Below are 23,099 nucleotides of genomic sequence, written 5' to 3'. Positions count from 1 at the left end.
GTTTCTGGGGCTGGTCCCACTGTCATAACTACATCTCTGAATGGACACTTTTCTCTGAAAACTACTGAGCAGGGAGTGGTCTCCCCAGGGACAGGGCATACAAATAGGATTTCTGGGAAAAAAAAGCAGCCAAGTAAAAGAGCAGCCAAGTGTCTCTGGGTACTCAATCACAAATACAAATGTGACACTTAAACCACCATCTGAAGGCTTCAGAGCAGGAGCCTAGGGACTGAGAGGGTGGGGAGCTGGACACTAAATAACGGCAGTTTCTTGTCATTGGTCCTCAAAGGATCACCTGCTGGAGGCTGGGAAACAGAGAGAGGGAGTCAGCTTCAAAGACTGAGCCAGTGCCTGAAATGGTCCAGGCTCTCTCATGCTGACCAGTGAGCGCCACTGTTGACCAACCCCACATGGTTGACACAGGCAGAGCAGGGTTGTCATAGCCACAGCCAAAGCTGGCAGAATGGAGGCACCCCATAAGTGATCCATGTCAAGGGCTCACTCACCCATTTCTATCACTGAGGAGGAAAAGGAAGGGAAAGGAAAAAGAAGAGGTGCAGACTGGGGATGATGAAAATGACCCTGCTCGCCTCTGCCTTACCTTGATCTTTCCCTCACAGTGGGGGTAGCCGTCCATAGGAGGCAATACACATTTTTCTTGAGCTCCGTTAATGATATCTGTGAAGAATGAAAAACAACAAAGGATACAATGAGATCTATAAAACACAAGCCTAACATTCTTGTAAGCCAAGAGGTAGGGAGAGAAACCAAAAAAGAAAGGTCTCTGTTGGCAGCCATGCTCTGATACATGGAGCCCCTCCAGCTCCAACATAGCTGACTGGTTCACAGCGATGACTGACCTGAGGACAGCCCACCTACAGGCTGGTCAGAGACCTATGACAACATGTGTGGCCCGGCTTAAAAAAGTGAGCCAGGCCAACCAGAGTGCTTGCTTAGAAATCTGCAATTGGGCAACTAAGAAACCAAACAAGCAGGGAGCAAAAAATAGAGCCATGTGATTAGGAGGGTCCTCCAGCACTGGTAGGGACATTCTAGGCTATGTGGGCAAGCTGGGGCCATGAACAGACCTCGTGAAGACAACTGCATGAGCTGAGAAAGCCAGCAGGCCAGAGAGACGTGAACAGAGCTGGTGCACAGTGTCATACGATGTATCTGCACCATCCTAAGGAACTCCCACCCTGTATCCATGGGATACAGATTCTTACAGACCTAGTCCTTAGATTTTCATGAAGGTCTCCTTATTGTTTCAAATATTTCCTCACAATAAACTCCTTTTATATTAGCTAGCTTGAATGGGTTCCTATTCCTTGTGACTGTAGGGTCAAAATGAAAACAAATGCCTTTGAGAAGCTAAGGGTCATTTCCTTCTGATAGAAACATTCAGTATACTCCTCCTAGCTATTTAAAACCATATATTATTGTGAACTAGCATCATCCTACAGTGCTATAGAACACCAGGGCTTATTCCTCTTGTCTAGCTCTAAAGAAATGAGAAATGTTTGAGATTATGAAAATGCTAATTACCCTGATCTGGTCACTATATATTTTATGTATCACAATATCACATCACTAAGTACCCTATAAATGTGTATACTTATGCCGATTAAAAAAATTAAATGAAGCTTACAGTCTAATGGTGGAGAACATACAAATAAATGAACAAAGAACAATGGAACAACAGTATAACAGGCATTATGGCAGGGCTGGGCAAGGAAAGACACCCAGCCTATTTTCCAAAGCTCCAAGAAGGCCTCCTGCATCCAGCGACATCTTAGCCAAGATGTGAAGACAAAGTAGGAGTGAGCCAGCCAAAGGGATGATCTAACGATGCCGTTCAAGGAACTGAGGTGGTCTCCAACAGAAAGAAATGTGAGGTACTCAGGCCAGACAGGAGATGCAACAGGAAAGGCTTCAAATACCACAGTAAGTACCCTGATCTTTACCCTAAGAACATGGTGGAATAATGTTAGAGAGGGGAAGATTATGATCACACTGTTACGTAGGAATGACCATTTTAGTCAGAAAACAGCACAACCCTAAACCTACACGCTTCTCTTTTCAGACCTACTATATTTTCCAGAAATGTCTGGAAAATATCATTACTTACTGCTGATAGTTTTCTAAAGAAAGCAATAATCAAAAATTAGATTCCAAACTGCAATATTATTTCACAGGGGTATTGAAATAACTCAGTGGCTGCTGGGACTGAGACGGAAGTTGGGGCTAAGAAGGATTTTACCTGCCCCTTGAAAACCAGTTATTTTGATAGTCTGTCACCAAAATTCTTGACCTCTTGATTCAAGTATTTCAATAAGCCCTCTATCTGCTAAGAATAACTAGAGCATAAAAATAAATACCCTTTCTCATGGGTCTCTTAGTAGTTAAAATGGAGGTTACTTGGCTTGTCAGAGCCCCTGTTGCATGATCTGTAAAATGGGAATGACTCTGCCTCTATTTCATCCAGCTCTTACTAAATCAACACCCATCAAGGGTCTGGCCTGGCATGCCCAATGGCAGATAACACAGACCACAGTAGGTGCTTAAAAGTTGGCATTTGCTATATAATTCCACACAACTTTCACTTGCTATATCTGGGAAAACAGCATTTCAAATGCACAGACATTTCTGGAGAAGCATTCTGTGTTTCTGAAATAGATGCAAACTTGAGGTGGAAAGAGCTCCAGAAGCCCTAACAAACGGAATGCCTCACAAAAGAACAGTATTTTGCAGCGACCATTATACCTATCACTATTTTTAATTCTGATTTTGCTTGCCAATGCTTACTTGGCATGATGGGGGGTTTTGGCCAAGCAAATGAGCAGCAGCAGAGGTTCCACAAAATTAGGCACAGTCTATGAGAGCCTGCGGTTGGTAATCAGACATTTTAGGGGGTACCTGGCAGGGAAATGCCACCCCCTTTACATCACAGATACTATTCTACTCCTGGAATATTCACTGCCAACTAGAGGCTACTGACACGGTGGTGTGGTAGGGCGGGGTGAAGCAGGCTCATTGAATGAGAAAATAAACTAACAGGTCCATGAAGGCCTGCAAGCAAAGCCCCAAAGCTGACAGTGTGGGTCCATTCATTAAGAATTTCAAGGAATAAAGTTAACGGTCAGCACTTTTTTTTATAAAGAACCAGAAAATAAATATTTAACAATCTGTGAGCCACAAGATCCCTGTCTCAACTACTGAACTCTGCTGTTGTCATGAAAAAGCAGCCACAAATAACAGCTGAACGAATGGATGGGCGGTGTTCCAATAAAACATTTTTTACAGAATCAGGCACAGACCCCCCTGTTGCTATGCTAGGAGATTCCCAAAATAAGGCCCCTGATTTCTGCCAGAGCCTCCTGGACTGACTTCTTTCAAGACTCCCTGCAGGCCTTCCTCTTCCTGGAATGTCCTTCTCCTCAGTCCCTCCAGGTCACCACTCTTAATCTGCCCAGTTAAAGTCCCTTCCTCTTTCTTCAGCTAAAGCCAACACCTCTCTGAAGAAATAGTTCTTAATTCTTCCTTCCCACGCCTAGTCAGGATTTTATTAGGAATCCCGTCCTCCTCTGGGCTTCCCTGGCCTCCTGCTCATGTCTCTCCTAACTGCAGTGAGTGATTGTGTTTTATTCCCTTACGGCAGTCCATCTCCCCTCCTAGCACATGAGGAGCCTATAGGAAGGTTAGTGTCTAGAGATCCAGAAGGAAGACATAAGTGCCATCTGACTGAATAAACACAGGCATGTTCCCCTCTGCCCAACAGTCCTGACTCCTGGGCTCAGGGAGAACTAGACTGAGCGGAGACTCCCACCAGGCCAGGGCTTTTCCTCTTCCTCAAACTGGTGGTTTGTCAGCTAATTCAACAGAGTCTCCTCTGCAACTCCATGTTCTTATACATTAATTTTCTCTCCTTTATTTAGTGACACAGTGATGGGTCTGAATAGATAAGGGGCTTCCAGAGGCATTGGTTTAAGAGTGCTCAAGGTTCTTGGGTAGAGGGAATCTGTGACTGGGAGAAACCAGGAGTCCCAGCCTTCCCAGCATGGGGCAGAACTGCTCCCAAACCTGACCAGGAATAACCTGACCAAGACCCTCCAACTCACCACAGCTCATAAGGACTTCCAGCTCCTTTTCAGAGGATGGCTCCTCATTTTGTTTCTATCAAATGACCAAAATTCTATAAACATTTTTATTAGTTTGTGTCCATGGAGGACCTTCCTAACTGTGGAAGTGCCTCTCATCTAAATTTGGTTAAGAAACAAAACTTTGGGCCAAAAAAGGTTAATGTTACTGCTTTCCAGGGGAAACTGAGCTTACTATACACAAGCTCTCTTCAAAAGAGGGAGGCAGGTACTATGCTTATAGCCTGGGTGACGGTATCCATGGAACCTCAAGCCTCAGCGTCACATAGTTACTCATGTAACAAACTTGTATGGCATGGACTCTTTATAATAAAAGTTGAAATAAAGTCAAAAGCGAGGGCATAAAAAGAAAAAAGGAGAAAGATCTGCCAAGATATGTAACTTGAATGCTCTCCCTGCTGTTAATCCCAAGCTTTCCCCATGCCATTTTTTTAAAATGTTGAAAGGGCAAGGGAAAATAAAAATTTTAAGTGTAAGCAATGAAGCTCAGCGCTGTTTAGGATTCAGTTTTATCCGTTACCCTTACACCAGCCCAAGTTGCAACATCTTTCCCCCAAAACTTCACCTCTGTATGATCCTATGGCATTGGCAACCAGGTATCTACACAGAAGGCAGATTACGCAGGTGTAAAAATTCTGTTGCTTTATCAGTCACTTGTGCCCACACGATGTAGTGGGTGTTCGAATATGGGTTTAATCTAAGCGAACAAATACTTTTCCTGCCATCAGAAATGCTTAAGATTCAGGAGGAACATATACACTGCAGGAGCAGAAGCAGCACGAGATGTCACAAACACACGCAGCGGGGGTGTTCCTGTGAGGCGTGGAGCCAGATTCTCCTGACAGTCCCAACAGACACACACCTATCGAGAGAGACGTGTACAGAGGGAGACAATGGCATTTCACATACATATTAAGAAGTGACAGGGACAAAGAAATATGAAACCAGACAGATATGTGTGTGTGTGTGTGTGTGTGTGTGTATTTCTTGCTGTCTATGACCTTAGAGCAAGGAAAGAAAAAGGGGAGAGTCAGGGCAGGAGAAACTGGTATGATGGTCTCAAAGGAACGGTGAGAACAGAAATAGCGTGATACAGGACAGGAAAAGAAATGGATGGAGGATAACTTGCCTTGATACATCACATACATTATCCCGTTTTAGAAAAAAGGAAGACGGTTACCTCATCCGACAGTCTGAAAAGGAAAGCCTTTAAAATCCTCAGCACTGACCTCCAAATTCAGCCCACCTTCACTGGGCATCTGCTGCCTGCCACGTGCTGAAATGCCAACACTGCATCCTTGTAAGACTCAGCTCTGCCTTCTGGGGGCTGGCACACGTGGGAGGAAGGGAAACCACACACAACAGTGAATGAGGTGCCTGGCAATGAAGCCTCCTCTACCCGTCGGTACTCCCAGGATACATGCCCAGCACACTGGAGACCCCATATTGTTTAATAATGGAAGGAACAAATGCAATGAAGTGCCACAGATAAAAAGCAGTGGGAGAGCCTTACTTGGAGTCACTGACCCAAAAAGTCTGAGTTCTGGACTGCACATGCCACACAACTGACGAAAACAGCAGAAAGCTTCAGGAGTAAGAGAAAAGTCATTCCTGATGCTGGGAGAAGGGACATGGCCTGACCCCCGTGTGAACTACTAGCAGTCACATCTTACTGGTATTCAAAAAAGAGAGGTTTATGGTTGTAGGAGATTTTTCTTTTTTTTTCTCTGAGACAAAGTCTGGCTCTGTCACCCAGGCTGGAGTACAGTGGCACAACCTCGGCCTCCCAGGTTCAAGCAATTCTCCTGCATCAGCCTCCCAAGTGGCTGGAACTACAGGTGTGTGCCATTGTGACTGGTTAGTTTTTGCATTTTTAGAAATGCCGTTTCACCATGTTGGCCAGGCTGGTCTTGAACTCCTGGCCTCAATCGATCCATCTGCCTCAGCCTCCCAAAGTGCTAGGATTACAGGCATGAGCCACTGCACCCAGCCTGGAGATAATCTTAATACATCATTTGTTAACTGTCCCACTGCTTGTATAAATCAGATGCTAGGTGCCTTGGATGTCACACAAGGCTACTTTCATCTTCTAATTGCCTAGGATCAGTATTTATGCATACATAAAGATGCTATTGTCTATTTTTTTTTTTAAAGTATCACCAACTATCAACTACACGGCATCATAAAACATTCACTTATTACAAACTTATTTAAAGTTTTTAATAACCACTCCTCACTGCTGAACAAAGGAGATCTGGAAATACGGTTATAATAAGAATCTCAAAAACAAAGAGGATGGAAGCCAGGGGTTAATCCCACTTCTGTCAATGCTTAAAGGTGGTACCATGTGTAAGAATCTCAACTACCTGTTCCCGGACCAGGAAGATAAAGTGAGGAAGTGGAATGGAGGAGAGTGGATGCGAGAGAGAGAGACAGGTGTTTGCATGAGAGCCTCACACAGAAGACAGTTCTTTCAGAGCAATGGCTGACCATACTAGGAAGAGAGTCTTTATATCAAGGCTCACTCTCCCATACACCAATTCTATACAGCAAAGATGACAGGTGTTGTTTGAGATGACACTTCTTTTTAACAACCTGTAGAACACAGGTCCATTAACTTTTTATCTAGATCTGGACAGGCATGTGATAGATTAAGGGCATCTAAATCCCTCACCATTGCCATTTGAAAGGGTAAAAAAAGGAAAGAAAAAAATAGAAAAAGTAGGTTTATAAAAACTCTCAGAAACCTCAAAGAACATGAGTATCTGTTGACCCCAGGAAGTTGCAGGAAACTGATTCAATCTCCTTACCCAGTTGTTTTGCTGACCCTAAGATAACTTTGCGAGCAAGGGCTCCAATCAGTGCAATGACACCCTAAACATATTTTCTCTCAAAAGATAAAGGTCTCCAGAGATTCTATTTTGTGTCAGACGTGGTAGCATTTCTCTTGGCATACTTGATATGAACATGTGGCCATGCTTATCAGATGGCCCCTGCAAAGTGTAGCCAAATGAGCGTGCCACTGGCCTGGCTGCTCAGCAATGGCAGGGAACCGACTCAATCTCCACAATGGGCTTGGAGACCCAACTCTTGCCAGCAGCTTCATCAGTTGGCTTGGCTTCAGGAGTGGATGGCAATAAATCAGATTGAAATCAGCCATGGTGGAATATAGTCTCCCATTGAAAATGACCTCACCAGTCACTCAGCTTGGCAAATATTCATTTAGGAATGCTTTACTTTTGCACTATAAAAAAAGTAATTTGATTTCTGTTACTGAGTCATGTACATGAATTCCAGGACCAGGGCTCCACAGCAATAGGCAGTTCCCTCCTCAGCAAGCAATTGAGAAGTCAAGATCTGGGAAATAGGCAAGACTCACTCATGGACTCCCAGAGGTGTATACTGGGATCTCTGAAAATACTGTTTGTATATTATTTTTGTTTTGTTTTTTAATCTAAGTTGACAATAGAATCATCATTGCATAAAATAATTTTAGAGCTGCAAGGGACTTCTGAAACCACACCATTCAATAACCCTCTACTTTTCCTGATTCATAACACTAAGGCCTAGAGAGAGATGAAGTGCCTTCCTCATTCATGGATTAGACAAAATCCACTAGCACCTTCTATGTGTAAAGCACTCTGCATGTTCAACGAGACATTTGCCTTCGGAGTCAAGATTATTTCCACAACACTGTTAAAACGCATATCATCACATTATCATCTTCATGTTCTGCATGGGAAATTTCAAGAGTGAACACAGTAACAAATTCTTATTCCCTCTTGAAGAAGCACCTCCAAGGGCCTCATGGACTTGCTGTATAAAAACCAGGAGCTACAGTACTGCCCATGTACAAATACTATGAACATAATGGAAGTCAACAAGAAAATCAAATTCAATGTATACAAATGGGTCTTCTATGTATAGCTTTTCAAGAATAGAACTAATGTATAAAAAGAATAAAGTTGTGATGACTATGAAAACACATGGCCAGGATAATGTCATAAAATTTCAAATCACAATTCAGCCAAATAACTCCAGATTCTTCATACCTCCTTTTGTTATATCCTCTGTTATTTATTTATTTTACGGCAGGATTGTCTAATTAAGCTGTTAAGCCAGCATTAAGATTTCTCCCTTTTTGGTAAATTAGTATTAAAAAGGGGACCTAGGACCGAGATTCTCAGTATGAAGAACAGTTATATAAGAATGCTATTTACACACAGCCACAATATCATATATACACCAACCCTCCATTTTGATAAGCCCCACGGTGCTGCTACTAGAAATGGTCAGCCAGGGAAAAGGTTATCACACGCCTAGGAGCACACACATGATAGGAAGAACACAGTTGGGGTTAAATAATTGCTACTGACAAGAGTGGGCACAGCTTATCATCATTAGTCATCAGGGAAATGGAAATCAAAAGCACAATGAGGTACAACTTCACATCAACTAAAACAGTTATAATAAAAATTCAGATAACCACAAGTGTTGACAAGGATGTAAAGAAAGTAGAACCCTCAACAAGTAGAAATATAAAATACTGTAGCTGCTTTGGAAAACAGTCTAGCAGTCCTTAAAAAGTTAAACAGACTTATCATCTAAGTCAACAATTCTAGTCCTTCATTTACACTATGAAAGAATAAAAACATAACTACACAAAAATTTGTACATAAACGTTCATAGTAGCCTTATTCAGAACAGTCACAATTTGGAAACAATACAAATACCCATCATCCAATTAACAGACCAAATATGGTATATTCATAAAATGGAATATTATTCAGCCATTAAAAGGAATGAGGTGCTAATCCATGCTTCACAGATGAACCTTGAAAACATTATGCTAGATGAAAGCAACCAGTCACACAGGCCACATGAGATTTCATTTACATGAAATGTTCAGAACCTACAGGCAAATCTAGAGAGAGAGTGAATTCGTGGTTGTTTAGGGTTGAGGAAAGGGAGAAGAGGTGATATGGTGTTTCTTTTTGAGGTGATGAAAATATTCTAACACTGACTACTATGGTGGTTGTACAACTGAATATACTAAAAGCCACATTCAACTAATTATTTTGATTTTTTTGTAGAGATGAGGTCTTGCTATGTTGCCCAGGCTGGTCTCAAACTCTTGAGCTCAAGCCATCCTTCCATCTCAGCCTTCCCAAGTGCTGGGATTATAGGCATGAGCCACCACACTCATCCCTAAAAGCCTTAAATCAAACACTTTAAGTATGTGAAGTGTGTGGTATGTAAATTATCTCAATAAAGCTGTTACAAAAACCAGAAAAATTCTGACATTGACTCATTCAACAAATACTGAACCTAAATTAGAGCATTTGTCATGATTTCAGTACTTCCTGGGAAGCAAAGAGAAACACAAAACATTATTCACCTTGAGGGAAACTTAAATATGCTTAGAACCCAAAACTTGCTCACCACAAAAGGCAGTTAACAGCCCAATGCGATATACACTTCCCATGGGCTAGATGGGACATGCGATGAGCCAGCAAAATGGGAATCATCTGGAGCCCTGAATGTCAGTGTAGAGAAGAGCCATTCTATTGGCCTGGACTGCTCACTACTGGATTATCATGTGACAGAGAAACCACCCTCTGTCTCAATTCAACACTGCATTTTTAGGTCTCTTCGTTGCAGCAACTTAGTTTAAACCTTGAGTAACCACTGGACAAATGGGATTTGAGTTGAGCTCTAACGTAGAGTAGACAGGAGAGAAAAGGGAAGATGAGGACACTGAAGAAGAGTAGTAATAATGATGGTAGCCAACAGACTGAGCATCTACTAGGAACACCACTGTATCTTATGTACACCGATTACTCGATTGAGCCTCACAATATTAAGTACTATTATCCTTCATTCTGCTGCAGAAGACACTGAGGCCCAGGCAGATTAAGTAACTTGTCCAAGGTCACAAGTTAGCCATTGCTAGCCCTATCTGCACATTTAAACATTACTTGGGGACCTTTTAAGAATGTGCATCACCCTCCAGACATTCTTATTTAAATGGCCCCCAGGCGGTGGTTCTGCTATCCCCCTTTGTAAGGCTCTCCCAACCTCAGGTGATTCTAAAGGGCAGCCACAGCTGGGAATCAATAGAGTAAAAGGTCAAATAACAATGAGGAAAAGGAAAGGCCAGCGATGGAAAACAGATTTATGTTTCAACAATTAGAATGTTTTACCAGGACAGCAAATCTACCCACAGTGGGTAGGCATAACCAATCAATCATCTCTGTCTGAGAGGGCACAGGAGAGCAGAGGGGGACAATATGGCTAAAGCAGAGGATTCAGGGTAGGGTAGTAAGAAATACGGTCGGAAAGGTACGCTGACATGGCCTGCCACAGAATCATGAATTCCAGTCTCAGAACATAATTTATCACTGTTATCACAGCAGGAAACAGGAAGGTCACTGAAAACACGTGTGGAGTTTCAGTGCAATGCCCAGGGAAAGTAACTAATGGTCTTTGAGTAGAGAAACAACATTTTGAAAAAAGGTGAAATCCAGAGGAAAAGGGGAATGAAAGTCACATTTTGTGGATACAAATGTGACCATGTGTAATTTAAAAGATACTACTATATAAAATCTTTACAGTTGAATAGAATTTATATCTAACATTGTAAATGGCCCCAGAGTTGAAAACTGTCTTGCATTAGTAAGGAATTCAGGGGTATTTTTCTGACACAAGGTCTTTAAAAAAATTATGAATGCTCAGCCCCTTCTTTGATTAACAGCAGCTTCTAACGCTTTTCTTAAATAGTCTCTTCAACATTCATTGTCATTAATGAAAATTAATTAAATATATTCCAAAATGCCATCATCCCATCAGCCTCTAAAGTTACAAAGCTATAAAAATCTTTCTTCTCTAAATCTCCAAACAGTAGATCAACCCTCTCATAAGACACTATCTGGCTACCATGCAAGATGCCTCCTCATTAGGAAGAGGCCTGCTCCTGGAACTGACACTGAAATGTGTCAGCAGAGAGTAGCATCCGCATGTCCCGGTCTTTGTCAAGTCCTTGACCACCTTTAACCTCAGCAATGAAAAAGGCAGAAAATGTAATGACTATGCCCTGGAAAAGGCAGGAGCTTTGTCTTGTAAGAGGTCTCAGCTGCGATTCTCTCTCTGCCTTTTATTAATCACATAAGCTGAGCAGGTTACTTAACCTTCAGGAGTTTCTTCACTCAAAAAATAGAGTCAGCAAAGCCTTCTAACATCTGAGTCACCCTGGCTCCAGGTACTGTACCTGGCACTCATTTATAGCCTCATTCACCCTCAGGACAAACTTCCAAAGTAAAATATGGGATTTTGAAAAAGATAAAGCCCTGAGAAAGAGAGACTGCCTGCACCACACTGAAACATCACACACTAACTCTCATTAGATCATTTAATCTATTTGGACAATATACTCGTCCTATTGTATATTCTCTGTGCCTGTGTTGTCCATCCCTGATTAATTTTGTCACAATGCTTGGTGGGGTGTGAGGTATAGTTAATGATGAAAATGCTTTAGATTTATGGACGGTAAAATTTTAAGTATTTTTAAATGAATATAATAGCGAAACAGCATATGCTATATATATTCTAGCAGCTTTGAGACTGGAAGACAAAACTGAGTTTGTAATATGGTTTGGATAATTAGAGTGCTTTTTAATGCAAAACTCTACATGTATTCATTTCTACGTAAATGCCATTTTCTGTAAGTTTATATTTAATTTTTGCTATCATTTCTTCTGCAACAAAATGTTCCTTAGTATTTTAAGTAATGATGTAAAGGATATAAAATATTCCACATGGGTATCATATATACACTTAGTTACAACAAGTGGGCCTAACAGTAAATAAATTGGGAGAATGCTAGTTTTATACATCAAAACAAAAAGTTATATGGTATATTCCCAGAAAAAAAAAAGTTTCTATGCATACATTTAAAAGAATAAGATATAATGCTAACATATTGAGACATCCTCAGCTGTCAATTTTGATTTAAGAAAGTAAACTGAGAAGTAGGTGGGAGACATTAAAAATTCAAGATACTTGCAAAACTGTATCATATTCTCGAATTGGGGGCGTAAGGTGATTTTTATAACTATTCTCCTTTTCCAATAAACAAAATAGTGCCAAGCTTTTGCCAAGTCCCTTCTTCTCACATGCAGTTTACTAGAAGGAGGAAAGGGCGTTACGCAGATAACTTACTGTAACAGTGACATGCCCTTGCAACACAGAGCACCCGTATCTCACTTCAACCTCTCAAAGAGAAGTTTGATTTTTCTTCTAAAAACAGGGTTCCATGTTAAGAATAGTTCATACTTTCTGCCTGTTCTTACCAAACTGTCAAAGGTGTTTTGAGTTTGGATTTTGTTAAAAAGGAAAAGCAAAGACACATATGTAGTTTTATGTGTGTATATTTATATTTCCTTTTTGCAACTGAAGAAGAAAAGAAATATGGAATCAATAACTGAAAGAAGGCTAGCTATACCCTTGGGCTGTTTTAAGATAGTATAAATTGCCCAAAATATCACACAATGCCCATTTCATATCACACAATGCCCACTTTCTGAATCACTTGTCATAAGCATCTTGTAGCTGATGGTTAAAAACAGGGATTCTATGTGGCCAGCCAGACATCTAGAGGCAAGGCAAAAGTGCTTCAACTATTCTCTTAACAGGAGATCAAAATAAATTTTTGTTTTCACTGTCTCGCACAAACTGAGGTTTTCATTTTGTTTTGGTTGCTTGGTTGTGGTCTCTTACCTCACTTTTTAAACAGAAAAATAAATTGCAAGATAATGTAGAATTGAGATGACACCTTGATAATGTAGAATTGAGATAACAAAGAAGATTTTGGTACTAGAGAAAGTAGAACAGAGAGAACGTATAAAAGAAGCTGAAAGCCAGAATATTTCAAACGCCCACAAGCACACCAAATTCTTATATGGTTTGAAGAAAGGCTAAAGGCTAAACTGTAAGTCGCCTGTGACTGATCCAGAGTCACATGAAATCTACATGCCACTGGCATAAAATATACATGCCAAGCCTGCTAGGTAGTGTCCTTGGCTAGGATGCCTCTCAAAAACCAGATTGGACCAGGCGCAGTAGTGCATGCCTACAGTCCCACCTACTGAGAAGGTTGATGCAGGAAGATTGCCTGTGCCCAGTAGGTTGAGACCAGCCTGGGCAACATAGCAAAGCATGTCAAAAAACCAAAAAATCAGACGACCTTACAACTTAATTCCTTATAACTTCTCCTGGCCCTTAGCAGGTATTCCTTCCTGTAGAAAAGAAACATGCTTTGTGTTAAGACCATGTAAATTTGGATACCAATACTCTGCTTGTAAAGTTAAGAGACTAATGTGCATATTCCGTGATGTTACAAGTATTCTTATAATCCTGGAATGCTATTCATCAACTCCACATAAAAGGCTAATGAATATGTGAATGCAGGTTATTCCTAGTAGGAAGCACAAAGGTTTTCAACTGCCTGGGAATTTGTTTCAGGAAGTAGTCTGTTCCCAGATGAACATTTGGTTTCTGAGTTAGCTCTTAGAAGGCACTGATCCTCAGGTGGTGGGATTACTACCTGAAAACCCATTCACCATCCAGTATCCAGAATAAAGTGCAGTTCCTTGCTTACCCTCCAGCCATGGCATCCGGGTAGGAGAGTCACTACTAAATACACACAAATACACACTGTCCTTGCCAACCTAGAAATGGTGGCTATCGTATACTGTACCTAAGAGAAAAGAGCTAGCATGCATACCAAAACCAGGGGGAAGGCAGCATTGTGGTAACAGATAATTCATAGAGCTTCCCAGCCCAGAGCACACTGCTAAACCACACTGCCTGTGTAAGAACCACAGAACAGTTTAACCTGGGATTCTTTAATAACAAAGCTGAGAAACTATGCATTGGCAATAGCAGAAGCTTGTATTGGAATTATCTTCCCACAGAAAACACTTACAATATGACACTGAAGACTGAGGGAAAGTGAGCAGAAACTAGAAGGAATTTGATCCTTGAATTCTTTCTGGAAACTACACTGAATAAGACATTTATGTGGCTGTGCCCCAGAGGGGACTATCAAGTCTCGAAGGTAGCAAACAAAAGGCTACAGTCTTATTGGCTTGAGGTTTCATAGACAGAAGTTTTGTGTAGTAGTGAAAAATTAAGGTAGCATATCCCAAAAAGAGGGAGCCAAAGGAGGAGAACCCCGAAGTCTGTATATAAACTACCTTAAACTTCTTGAGTGACCCTAAAACTAAGCATTTGTGAGGGAGGGTCCACAATTATTTAATTAATAGTTAATTAAATACTTTAATTAAATACAATTAATTAATACTTAATTAAAGTTCAAAGTATTCACAAGACTTCAGCTGCTGCTCACTGCAGGGCAGCCACAATTTAAATCCCAAAAAGTCAAAGGGTCCACATTGCAGGCTTTCCAGTGAAAGCCCAGAAGGGCCTCACATCAGGCCCAGGACTTCAGATGGTCCAAGACTAGGGAAAAAATGGAAACAGACACACCCTAACAAATCATAAAATTAAGTCTTCTTAAGTTCAAGGTAGTAAGTCAGTAATTTAACTGCCTACTAGAACAAAAATCAGTACTCTACAGAGGAACCCAGACACTCTACAGCATCTCCTTTCATGTCTAATACATAAGAATTAACATGTGGAGAACAGGAAAAGGTGAATGAGGCAAGAAAAAAAGTCAACAAAAACAAGATGACGCAACTGTTGGAGAACAAAGAATTGAAAGCAGCTATTATAAATGAGATTAAAGACAAAGAAAACAGTCATCAGTGAATAAAAGATCAATAAATTTGAAAAAAAAACCATGGAAATTAATCTGAAAAACAGACAATAAAGATTAAGGAAAATAAAACAGAGCCTCCGTGACGTGTGGAGAAGAACATCATGTAGGCGAACCTTTGTGTAAATGGATGTCCAGAGGTAGAAAGGAGAAAATGGAGACAAAAAGTATTTGAAGAAATAATGGCTTACAACTTTCCAAATATGGTGAGAAACATTAACTTCAGATCCAGTAACTCAGTGAACCACAAGATAAAGACAATCACATTTATTATAATCAAACTGCTAAAAGCAAATGAGAAAGAAAATGTTGAAAGCAGACAGAGAAAAACAAGACACATTATATAAAAGGGAACAAAGATAGCAATGTCACCTGACATCTTGTCAGAAAAAGGAGGCTGGAAAAAAAAAACCACATACATAGCATTTCTTAAATGCTGAGAGAAAACTTACTGTCAGCTCAGAATTCTATATTTTTGTCTTTGAAAAATGCCAATCCTTCCCCAAAAAAGCCTTTTTCAGATAAATGAATAAAGATTTCACCCCCAGCAGACCTGTATGGCAAGAAATAATAAAAGAAGCTCTAGGCTAAAAGGGAAAGGACATTAGATGATAACTTGGAACTACAGAAGAGATTAAGAGAATCAGAAATATTAATACGGGGCTAAATATAAAACACTATAGTGTTTTCCTTCTCTTCATTTCTTCATCAGACAATTGACTGCTAAACATAAAAACCATAGTAGGGTATAGTGAGATTTAAGGCCTGTATAGACATAAGATATTGAACAACCATAGTACAAAGGATGGTGGAATCAATATGAATTAAACATGAAACGTCAAATATTAACTCTAAGTATACTGTGATAAGAAAATATATTACAATCTCTGTAACAAGGGATGGCAAACTAAAGCCCTTAAGCCAAATCTGGCCCACTACCTGTTTTTGTAAATAAAGTCTTATTGGAATATGCCCAAGCCAATCATTTACATATTGTCCAGGGTTGCTCTTGTAGTACTATGACAGAGTTAAATCACTGCAACAGATCAGAGACCACACGGTTCACAAAGCTAAAATATTTAACAGTTGGCTGACATAAAAAGTCTGGCTTTACATAAGAAGTTTGTCAACCCCTACCCTATACAGTTCTTTGGTCTTACTATTTCAGAATTTTTTTGTTATCTAGGAAGTAGAATAGTGAAGTCTTATATCCCCCATGTCTCTTTCATTTTGAGACAAAGGGTCCCAGCTTGTGCAGGAATATCCACACTCCAAGACTGGAGGCAAAATCAAGTCAAAACCAAAAGTGAACTGACATGAGTGTTACTTTGTCATTTTGAGCTCCAGCTCATACTCACGTGTTCCAGCACGTCCTTATTCTCCTCCAGTTACCGTTATCGTCCCTTCTAGATACCTACCCTGTGGATGTCAACTCCATCATCAGACATAAAGGCAACAGCCTTACAGAAAATGTTAAACCACCTCCCACAGCTGTGTAAGGTCAAACCCCTTTGATAAATCCCTTAATAGACACACGCCTCTCTTGGTGGTTCTGCTTCTCTGATTTAACCCTAATATAAACGGAGAAAAATTAACCAAAAAAAAGTTGGTTCTTTAAAAAGATTAATAAAATTTATAAACCGCTAGCAAGAGTGATCAAGAAAAAGAAAACATAAATGAGTAATATTAAGAATGAAAGAGGGATAGCACTATAATTCCTATAGATGTTACAAGAGTAATAAAAGAATGTTATGAATAACTTTATGGCAATAGAATCTACTACTTAGAAAAAAAGACAGGTTCATGTGTCTCTAGCAGCATTATTCATAACAGCTCAAAACTTGAAATGACTCACATGCTCATTTATCAGGAAAACAGATAAACCGATTATGGTATGCTCATATAAGAAAGTACTGCTCTGCGATTTTTAAAAAAGAATAAACTATTGACATATGCAGCACCAGGATCAATCTTGAAAACACTATGCTGAGAAAAAGAGGCCAGATTCTGCAAAAATGTTCATACTGTATGATTTCATTTTGATGAAGCTCAAGAAGAGGCAAAATTAATCTATGGTGATTGAAATCAGAGTAGAGACTGCCTATGGGGGGTGCAGACTGGATGGAAGGAGGCATGGGGGAACATTCTGCGGTGATGAATACGTTTCCTTATCTTGCCTGTGGTGCTGATTTTTATAGATATATACATTTATTAAAACTCATCAAACTGTACACTTAAGATCTGGGCTGTGCAGTTTATGAAAATTAAGCTAAGTTGCTTAAATGTATGCTTTCTCTGTGACTTAAGCACACGGATGAAGCATAATTTTCCTTTGCTAATCTTTAACTATTAACCCTTTGCCAACCACCTTTGCTGGAAGACTTACTTTACCACAGGCTCACATGCATCCTAAAGCACCTCAAATAACACCTTCAATGACTTCCAACATTACATTTCATTGTGGGCTGACAGTGCTAAGGGTCATTCTCTTTAGTTTGGTCACAAAAGTGAATAAAACTAAAGTTTAATCTTCATTTTGGAAATTACAATCTTGGACTTAAGTACAAACTGTTGGCCAAGTGTTCTTCTCTGTCACTGAGCGCATTTAGGTGTCTCCTATTTGGAGCAAACTGTTTAACTGTGTATAGTGCTAGGCCCAAAGCTGAAGACAGGTTTAAAAAACAGCCTTTGCTCCATTAAGGTATGTGCACATGTGCAGAAAGAACTACTGGTACTAGGAAATAAATCACCCGCAAGACATTCAACAGAAGGCAGGCTGTGATTTCACTCCTAATCCTGTCTGTAGGCTTTGACAGCAATCACCTGACTTCAATTTTAAACTATGCAATCTTGATTTTTCAGCCTATCTGCAGGACCCGGCTCTCTGTCTTACACAGTAAGCACCAACATAAGTACTGAAAAGAGAAGATGGTCTAAATGAGGGAAATCTGAAAGGTAATCAGGAATTTATTATTTTCCAGCATCATGCAGTGCTAATAAACCCAAGGGTCAGAGAATGATCGCTTCTTGCAAAAGTTATACTGAACAACCGACAGTGTAAGGAATTAATCTTCACTTTACTTCTGTTCTGCTCACTAGAACACAGAAATGAATTTAACAGCAACCTCTGCAACAGAGCTGCAGATCAAAGAGTAATCACTAATGCTTTCTATAATATGACAAAATTTCATGATATGAGCTTACAGGTATTCAGAGAGTTATATACAAGGTGAGTGTAAGTCAACTGGAAAGCCAGGGAGGAATTTCTTAAGTAGTAGCAAGGTTTGTGTGTTCCAGGGAAGATCCAAGGGTGGGTGTTTGCTACAGAAAGAGAGAACTGCAACAAGAGGCCTTTGGACACGGATTATCAGATTAAAGGAATCCGATAATTCCTTTGAAATGAGAACATTTTTAAATTTTTGAATGAAGTCTGTACACATCCAATATGAAAAAATTCTTGAGGAATAAAAGAGGGGACAGGGGATAAATATTAGATACTGGGTTTGGCCCTACCACTATGAAATCAGAAGACAGGGTGTAACTACCTTTACTAACACTTGTGGTTCATCTTGCTGAAATAAAGAAGATCCTGATTCAGAAACACTGCATTTTAAAAAATAAAAAAGCTACAAAACCTTAAATACAAATCTCATTTCCATTTATTCAACTTCATGAAGGTTGCAAATAGCATTCCAAATCCTACCTCACCTGCCGGCCTAGCTCAAACTCTCCTCTATCTGTGAAACTTCTCACAAGAGTACTCCAGCTCACACAGGTACCTCCAGGCTGCCTGTGAACACCTATAACATTTTTAGTCTATACCGAACAATCTAAAACTAAAAGTCTGGCGTTTACTTTGACCATCCTCTAATTGGAAAATGCACATACCTAAAAAGACTGCAAAGTCAGTGAGACCAACTTCCACAAAGTCAGTGGCCATGTGTCAGTCCGCTTTTGTATTCTCCAGAATAACACTGGCTCACAGAATTGATAGAGATTTTGGGGACTACAGATGGTGATAGTGGTATTGAAGCTTGGAAAGATATAAATTCTAGGGAAAAAGAAGAAATGATAGGCAAGTGTTTCTGGGCAAGATGGAAAAGTACAATTGGGAAGACCTTGGTAAGAACATTATTCTCAAATGGGACATCTGACATTCACAGGAAAGCAGGAGAATTCTTATCTTCTAAATGTCACTTCCTTCTTCCATTCCTCTTTTGCCTTTTTCATTCAGAGGGAAGACAGAGTCTTAAACTGCTTTCATGCTTCTTGCTTGGAATCATCTTTCACACAGAACACTCAACCAGCCCCAATCCCAACCCATGGTTCCTACCTACATAAACACACTCAACCATCACCATTATGAACTACCCCTTCTCCAATTCCTATCCTAGACTAAGCTCTCAGGTATGTATCTGATCACATCAAATCTAGAGACTCCAGGAGACCACCCAAACCATCTGCAGTACCAAATGTATTGAAAACACCTTCCAACATCTGGAAATTCTAAACTATATTTAGTTGATATTAAATTACGATAAACAAGGATTTGTTACAACAGAATATGATCTGCATGGTGTCTAATTGCCCTTTTAAACAGCTCCTCTGATTTGCTGATCATTCTTAGGAGTGGAAAAAATATAAGTGACATAACTTACTATGAAAAGAAATAGTGTTCTAACTCTACATTTTTTATAAACACCATAATTTTTATTTGGTGATAAATAATACAGAGATAGGCCAGGCATGGTGGCTCATGCTTGTAATCCCAGCACGTTGGGAGGCCGAGGCAGGTAGATCACTTAAGGTCGGGAGTTCAAGACCAGAGACGAGCCTGGTCAACATGGTGAAACACTGTCTCTACTAAAAATACAAAAAAAATGAGTCAAGTATGGTGGCCCATGCCTGTAATCTCAGCTACTTGGGAGGCTGAGGTAGGAGAACTGCTTAAACTCAGGAGGCGGAGGTAGCAGTGAGCTAAGAGCACACTATTACACTCTAGCCTGGGAGACAGAGTAGATCCTGTTTCAAAAATAATAATAGAGAGATAATATTTTTCTCTATAATTTATACAAATAATTCAACATTAACCCAAAGAAATACACATCCATATTCTAAAAGAAAATAACTGGTTATAGAACCTCAATTTAGCTAAACAGAAAACAGAACAAAACTTAAGGACCTAGTAGACTTATTTTTTTCAACTACATTTGTTTTCCAAAATTTTTATCAGAAAAAAATTTGAAACATACACAAGGGTACAGAGAATGATATAACAAATCCCTTCTACCCATCACTTAACTTCAACAGTTAACAAATATATTATTGAATAGAAGTGGCAAGAGGAAACAGCCTTGCCATCTTCCTAATCTTAGGAGAAAAAAATAAAACAAAACAGTTCTTTTCTAGTAAGTATGATGTTAACCTGTACGTTTTTCCTAGTTTGTTGAGAATTGCTTTCATGAATCAGATTTTCTCAAATGTTTTTCTGCTTGTATTAAGGTGACATGATTTCTGACCTTTGTTCCTATTATGGAGTATTACATTAATAGATTTCTGAATGTTAAACCAATCTTGTGTTTCTAGAATAAATTCCAATTGTTCATTATATATAACCCTTTTTGTATGCTGCCAAATTTGGGGTTCTAGTATTTTAAGAATTTGTGTCAGTGTTTATAGGAGTCCATGGTCTGCTGTTCACTCGTGATATCTTTGTCTAGCTTTGGTAACAGGATATTATTGGCAGAATGAATTGCAAGGTATTCCTTTCCTTCTCTATTTCATGGAAGAATTTGTGAAGAATCTGTGTCATTTCCTCTTAACATACCTGAAAGAATTCACCAGTGAAGCCATCTGAACATGGGTTTTTCTTTGTGGGAAGAGTTCTAATTATCAATTCAAATTCTTTGTTATCGAGCTATTCAGATGATTTTTTGAGACCAGGTCTCACTCTGTTGCCCAAGCTGGACTGTAGTGGCACAATCAAGGCTTACTGCAATCTTAATCTCCTGGGCTCAAGTGATTCTCCTACCTCAGCCTCCCAAGTAGCTAGGACCACAAGTGGGTGTCACCACACCCAGCTAATTTTATTTTTTGTAGATAATGTGGTCTCACTATGCTGCCCAGGCTGATCCTAAACTCTTGGTTTCAAGCACTCCTCCCGCCTCTGCCTCCCAAAGTGCTGGAATTACAGGTATGAGCCACTCCACCCCGCCTTCAGACGATTTTGAGTCAGTACCGATTGTGTCTAGGAATCTTTCCATGTCATCAAAGTTGTCTCATTTGATAGTATAAACTTATTCATTGCATTCCCTTATAATCTTTTACATTTATTTTTAATTTCTGCAATCTTCCCTTTTTTGGATGCTGCATCTCTTAACATTTGAATGTAGATTTTTTTTTTTCCTAATCATATATCAAGTTTATTTTAACAAAGTAAAATAACAGAAGAAAGAGAGGTTAAGTGGAATAGATTACAATATCTGGAGAAACAAGGTCAGTTGTATAAAAAGATTTTCTATTTTCTACTGTCTCTTATGTACTTTATAAGAATAAGGAAAGTGGTTTTCTTTCAAGTACTATAATTCCTGGGGTGCAAGGGAAAAACAAGGCAGGGCAGGGAAAGAAAAGAGGAAGCAAAAGAACCATAAGTTTAGTTACATGCTAGAAAGAAAAAAAAAGAATATTTAACCTTCCATCAATAAAAACTTGAAGCCAAGAATAGAAAGAACAGGAAATTCACAAAAACTGTTAAGAGCCAGGCAGCCACTCCCTCAATACCAAACCAAGTAATTTAATATTTGGCATTTCTTTAGTGCCCACAAATTCCAGAAACTGATTCCCAGGTCCAGCTAGTTTTATGTGGTGGTAATAACTTCTAAAATTGTGTGTTATTTTTTAAATTCCATGTGTCCATCCCCAATTCCGTGACACAGCCACAAAGAAAACATGGTAACTAAACTAGAATCAACTTGGCCTACCCAGCTACATGAAATTCCATGAATTTAGTCTGTTTCCCATCCTCCTTCCTACCCCACCTCTTGGCCTAAACCGCCAAGATCACAGTATTTCAAGAGTCAAAATTCAAATAAGAATAATCATGTTTGCATGAGGCTGCCAAACCCTCCTAGATGAAATCCTCTTCCCTTCCAAAGAATTTTACCTCTACTTTCCACCTCCCAAATAAAAATTGTAATTATTTTTGGGTTGCACTACAAATAATAAAACCACAGATTCTTAGGGTTCAGAAAGAATGCTGTAAATCCACCGAACCCATCTCCCCACCCTTAAGCACTGTTTAGATGAAGACAGGGGAGTATCTATTATATTAAGGCAAGAGGCTGAACTGAAACAGACTGCAACTTGGTATAATTCAAGCTTCCCAAAACCATTCCTGTCAGGTAGCAAAGCTGCCCAAACAGTACTGCTGATGGTTCCAACAAAAACTCTGAACAGCCCTTTCCTGTTTAGCTGCAGCCAGCAACAGCACAGAAGAGCCACAAGCCAGCCACTACTGGCTGCTCTTGTCATCCTCGAAGAGAATCTGGGTGACAAGTTGAAATGGAATGAATACCCTTAAAGTGATAACAAAACTCCCTACTAAAATTATGACTAAGTGAGAATAAAAGAGAAGGCTAATCCAGAGGGAAAAATAGTTTCAACACCAATGAAGATTTATTTCCAATTATAACTTATTTCGCAGCTCTTAATGTTTGGAAATTACTGCGAGAGGATCTAAGGTATCACATTTTCCCTGCCTGAGTGAAGAAAGCCACACAGTTGACTGGGCCTACTGAGCTACCAATTCCACTGCCAACCTCAGTCACTTCTAGCACAATCCAGCTCCATTATGGCTATATTCAACTTGTAAGTACTTTCACTATAGTTTCTAGATTTTTCTGGCCATTTCCACTGTTCTTTTCTGGCATCTTCGAACCACTGAAAAGCCATCAAATGACAATCAACATAAGGAACATCTAAACTATATACCCAAACCTACTGTTAGAAATGCTTGTTTCTAATCCATCTTGAATTAATCTTCGTATAAGGAGTAAGGAAAGGATCCAGTTTCAGCTTTCTACTTATGGCTAGCCAATTTTCCCAGCACC

At 39.7% G+C, this 23,099-nt stretch overlaps 1 protein-coding gene across 1 annotated transcript in view; it reads right to left on the bottom strand.

The window, feature by feature from the left end:
- The window catches only part of MGAT5 (mannosyl (alpha-1,6-)-glycoprotein beta-1,6-N-acetyl-glucosaminyltransferase), a 214,620-nt gene that overhangs the window by 146,101 nt on the left and 45,420 nt on the right, over nucleotides 1-23,099 (bottom strand). The window contains exon 4 of the mRNA XM_011937716.1: nucleotides 602-678. Within this exon, the coding sequence (XP_011793106.1) occupies nucleotides 602-678 (77 nt within the window). The remainder of the gene's footprint in view (nucleotides 1-601; nucleotides 679-23,099) is intronic.

This window comes from Colobus angolensis, unplaced genomic scaffold (assembly GCF_000951035.1).
Source record: "Colobus angolensis palliatus isolate OR3802 unplaced genomic scaffold, Cang.pa_1.0 Scaffold168, whole genome shotgun sequence".
Lineage (NCBI taxonomy): Eukaryota > Metazoa > Chordata > Mammalia > Primates > Cercopithecidae > Colobus > Colobus angolensis.
The sequence above is the reverse complement of the archived record's forward strand: the minus strand, read 5'-3'. Positions and strand labels throughout refer to the sequence as shown.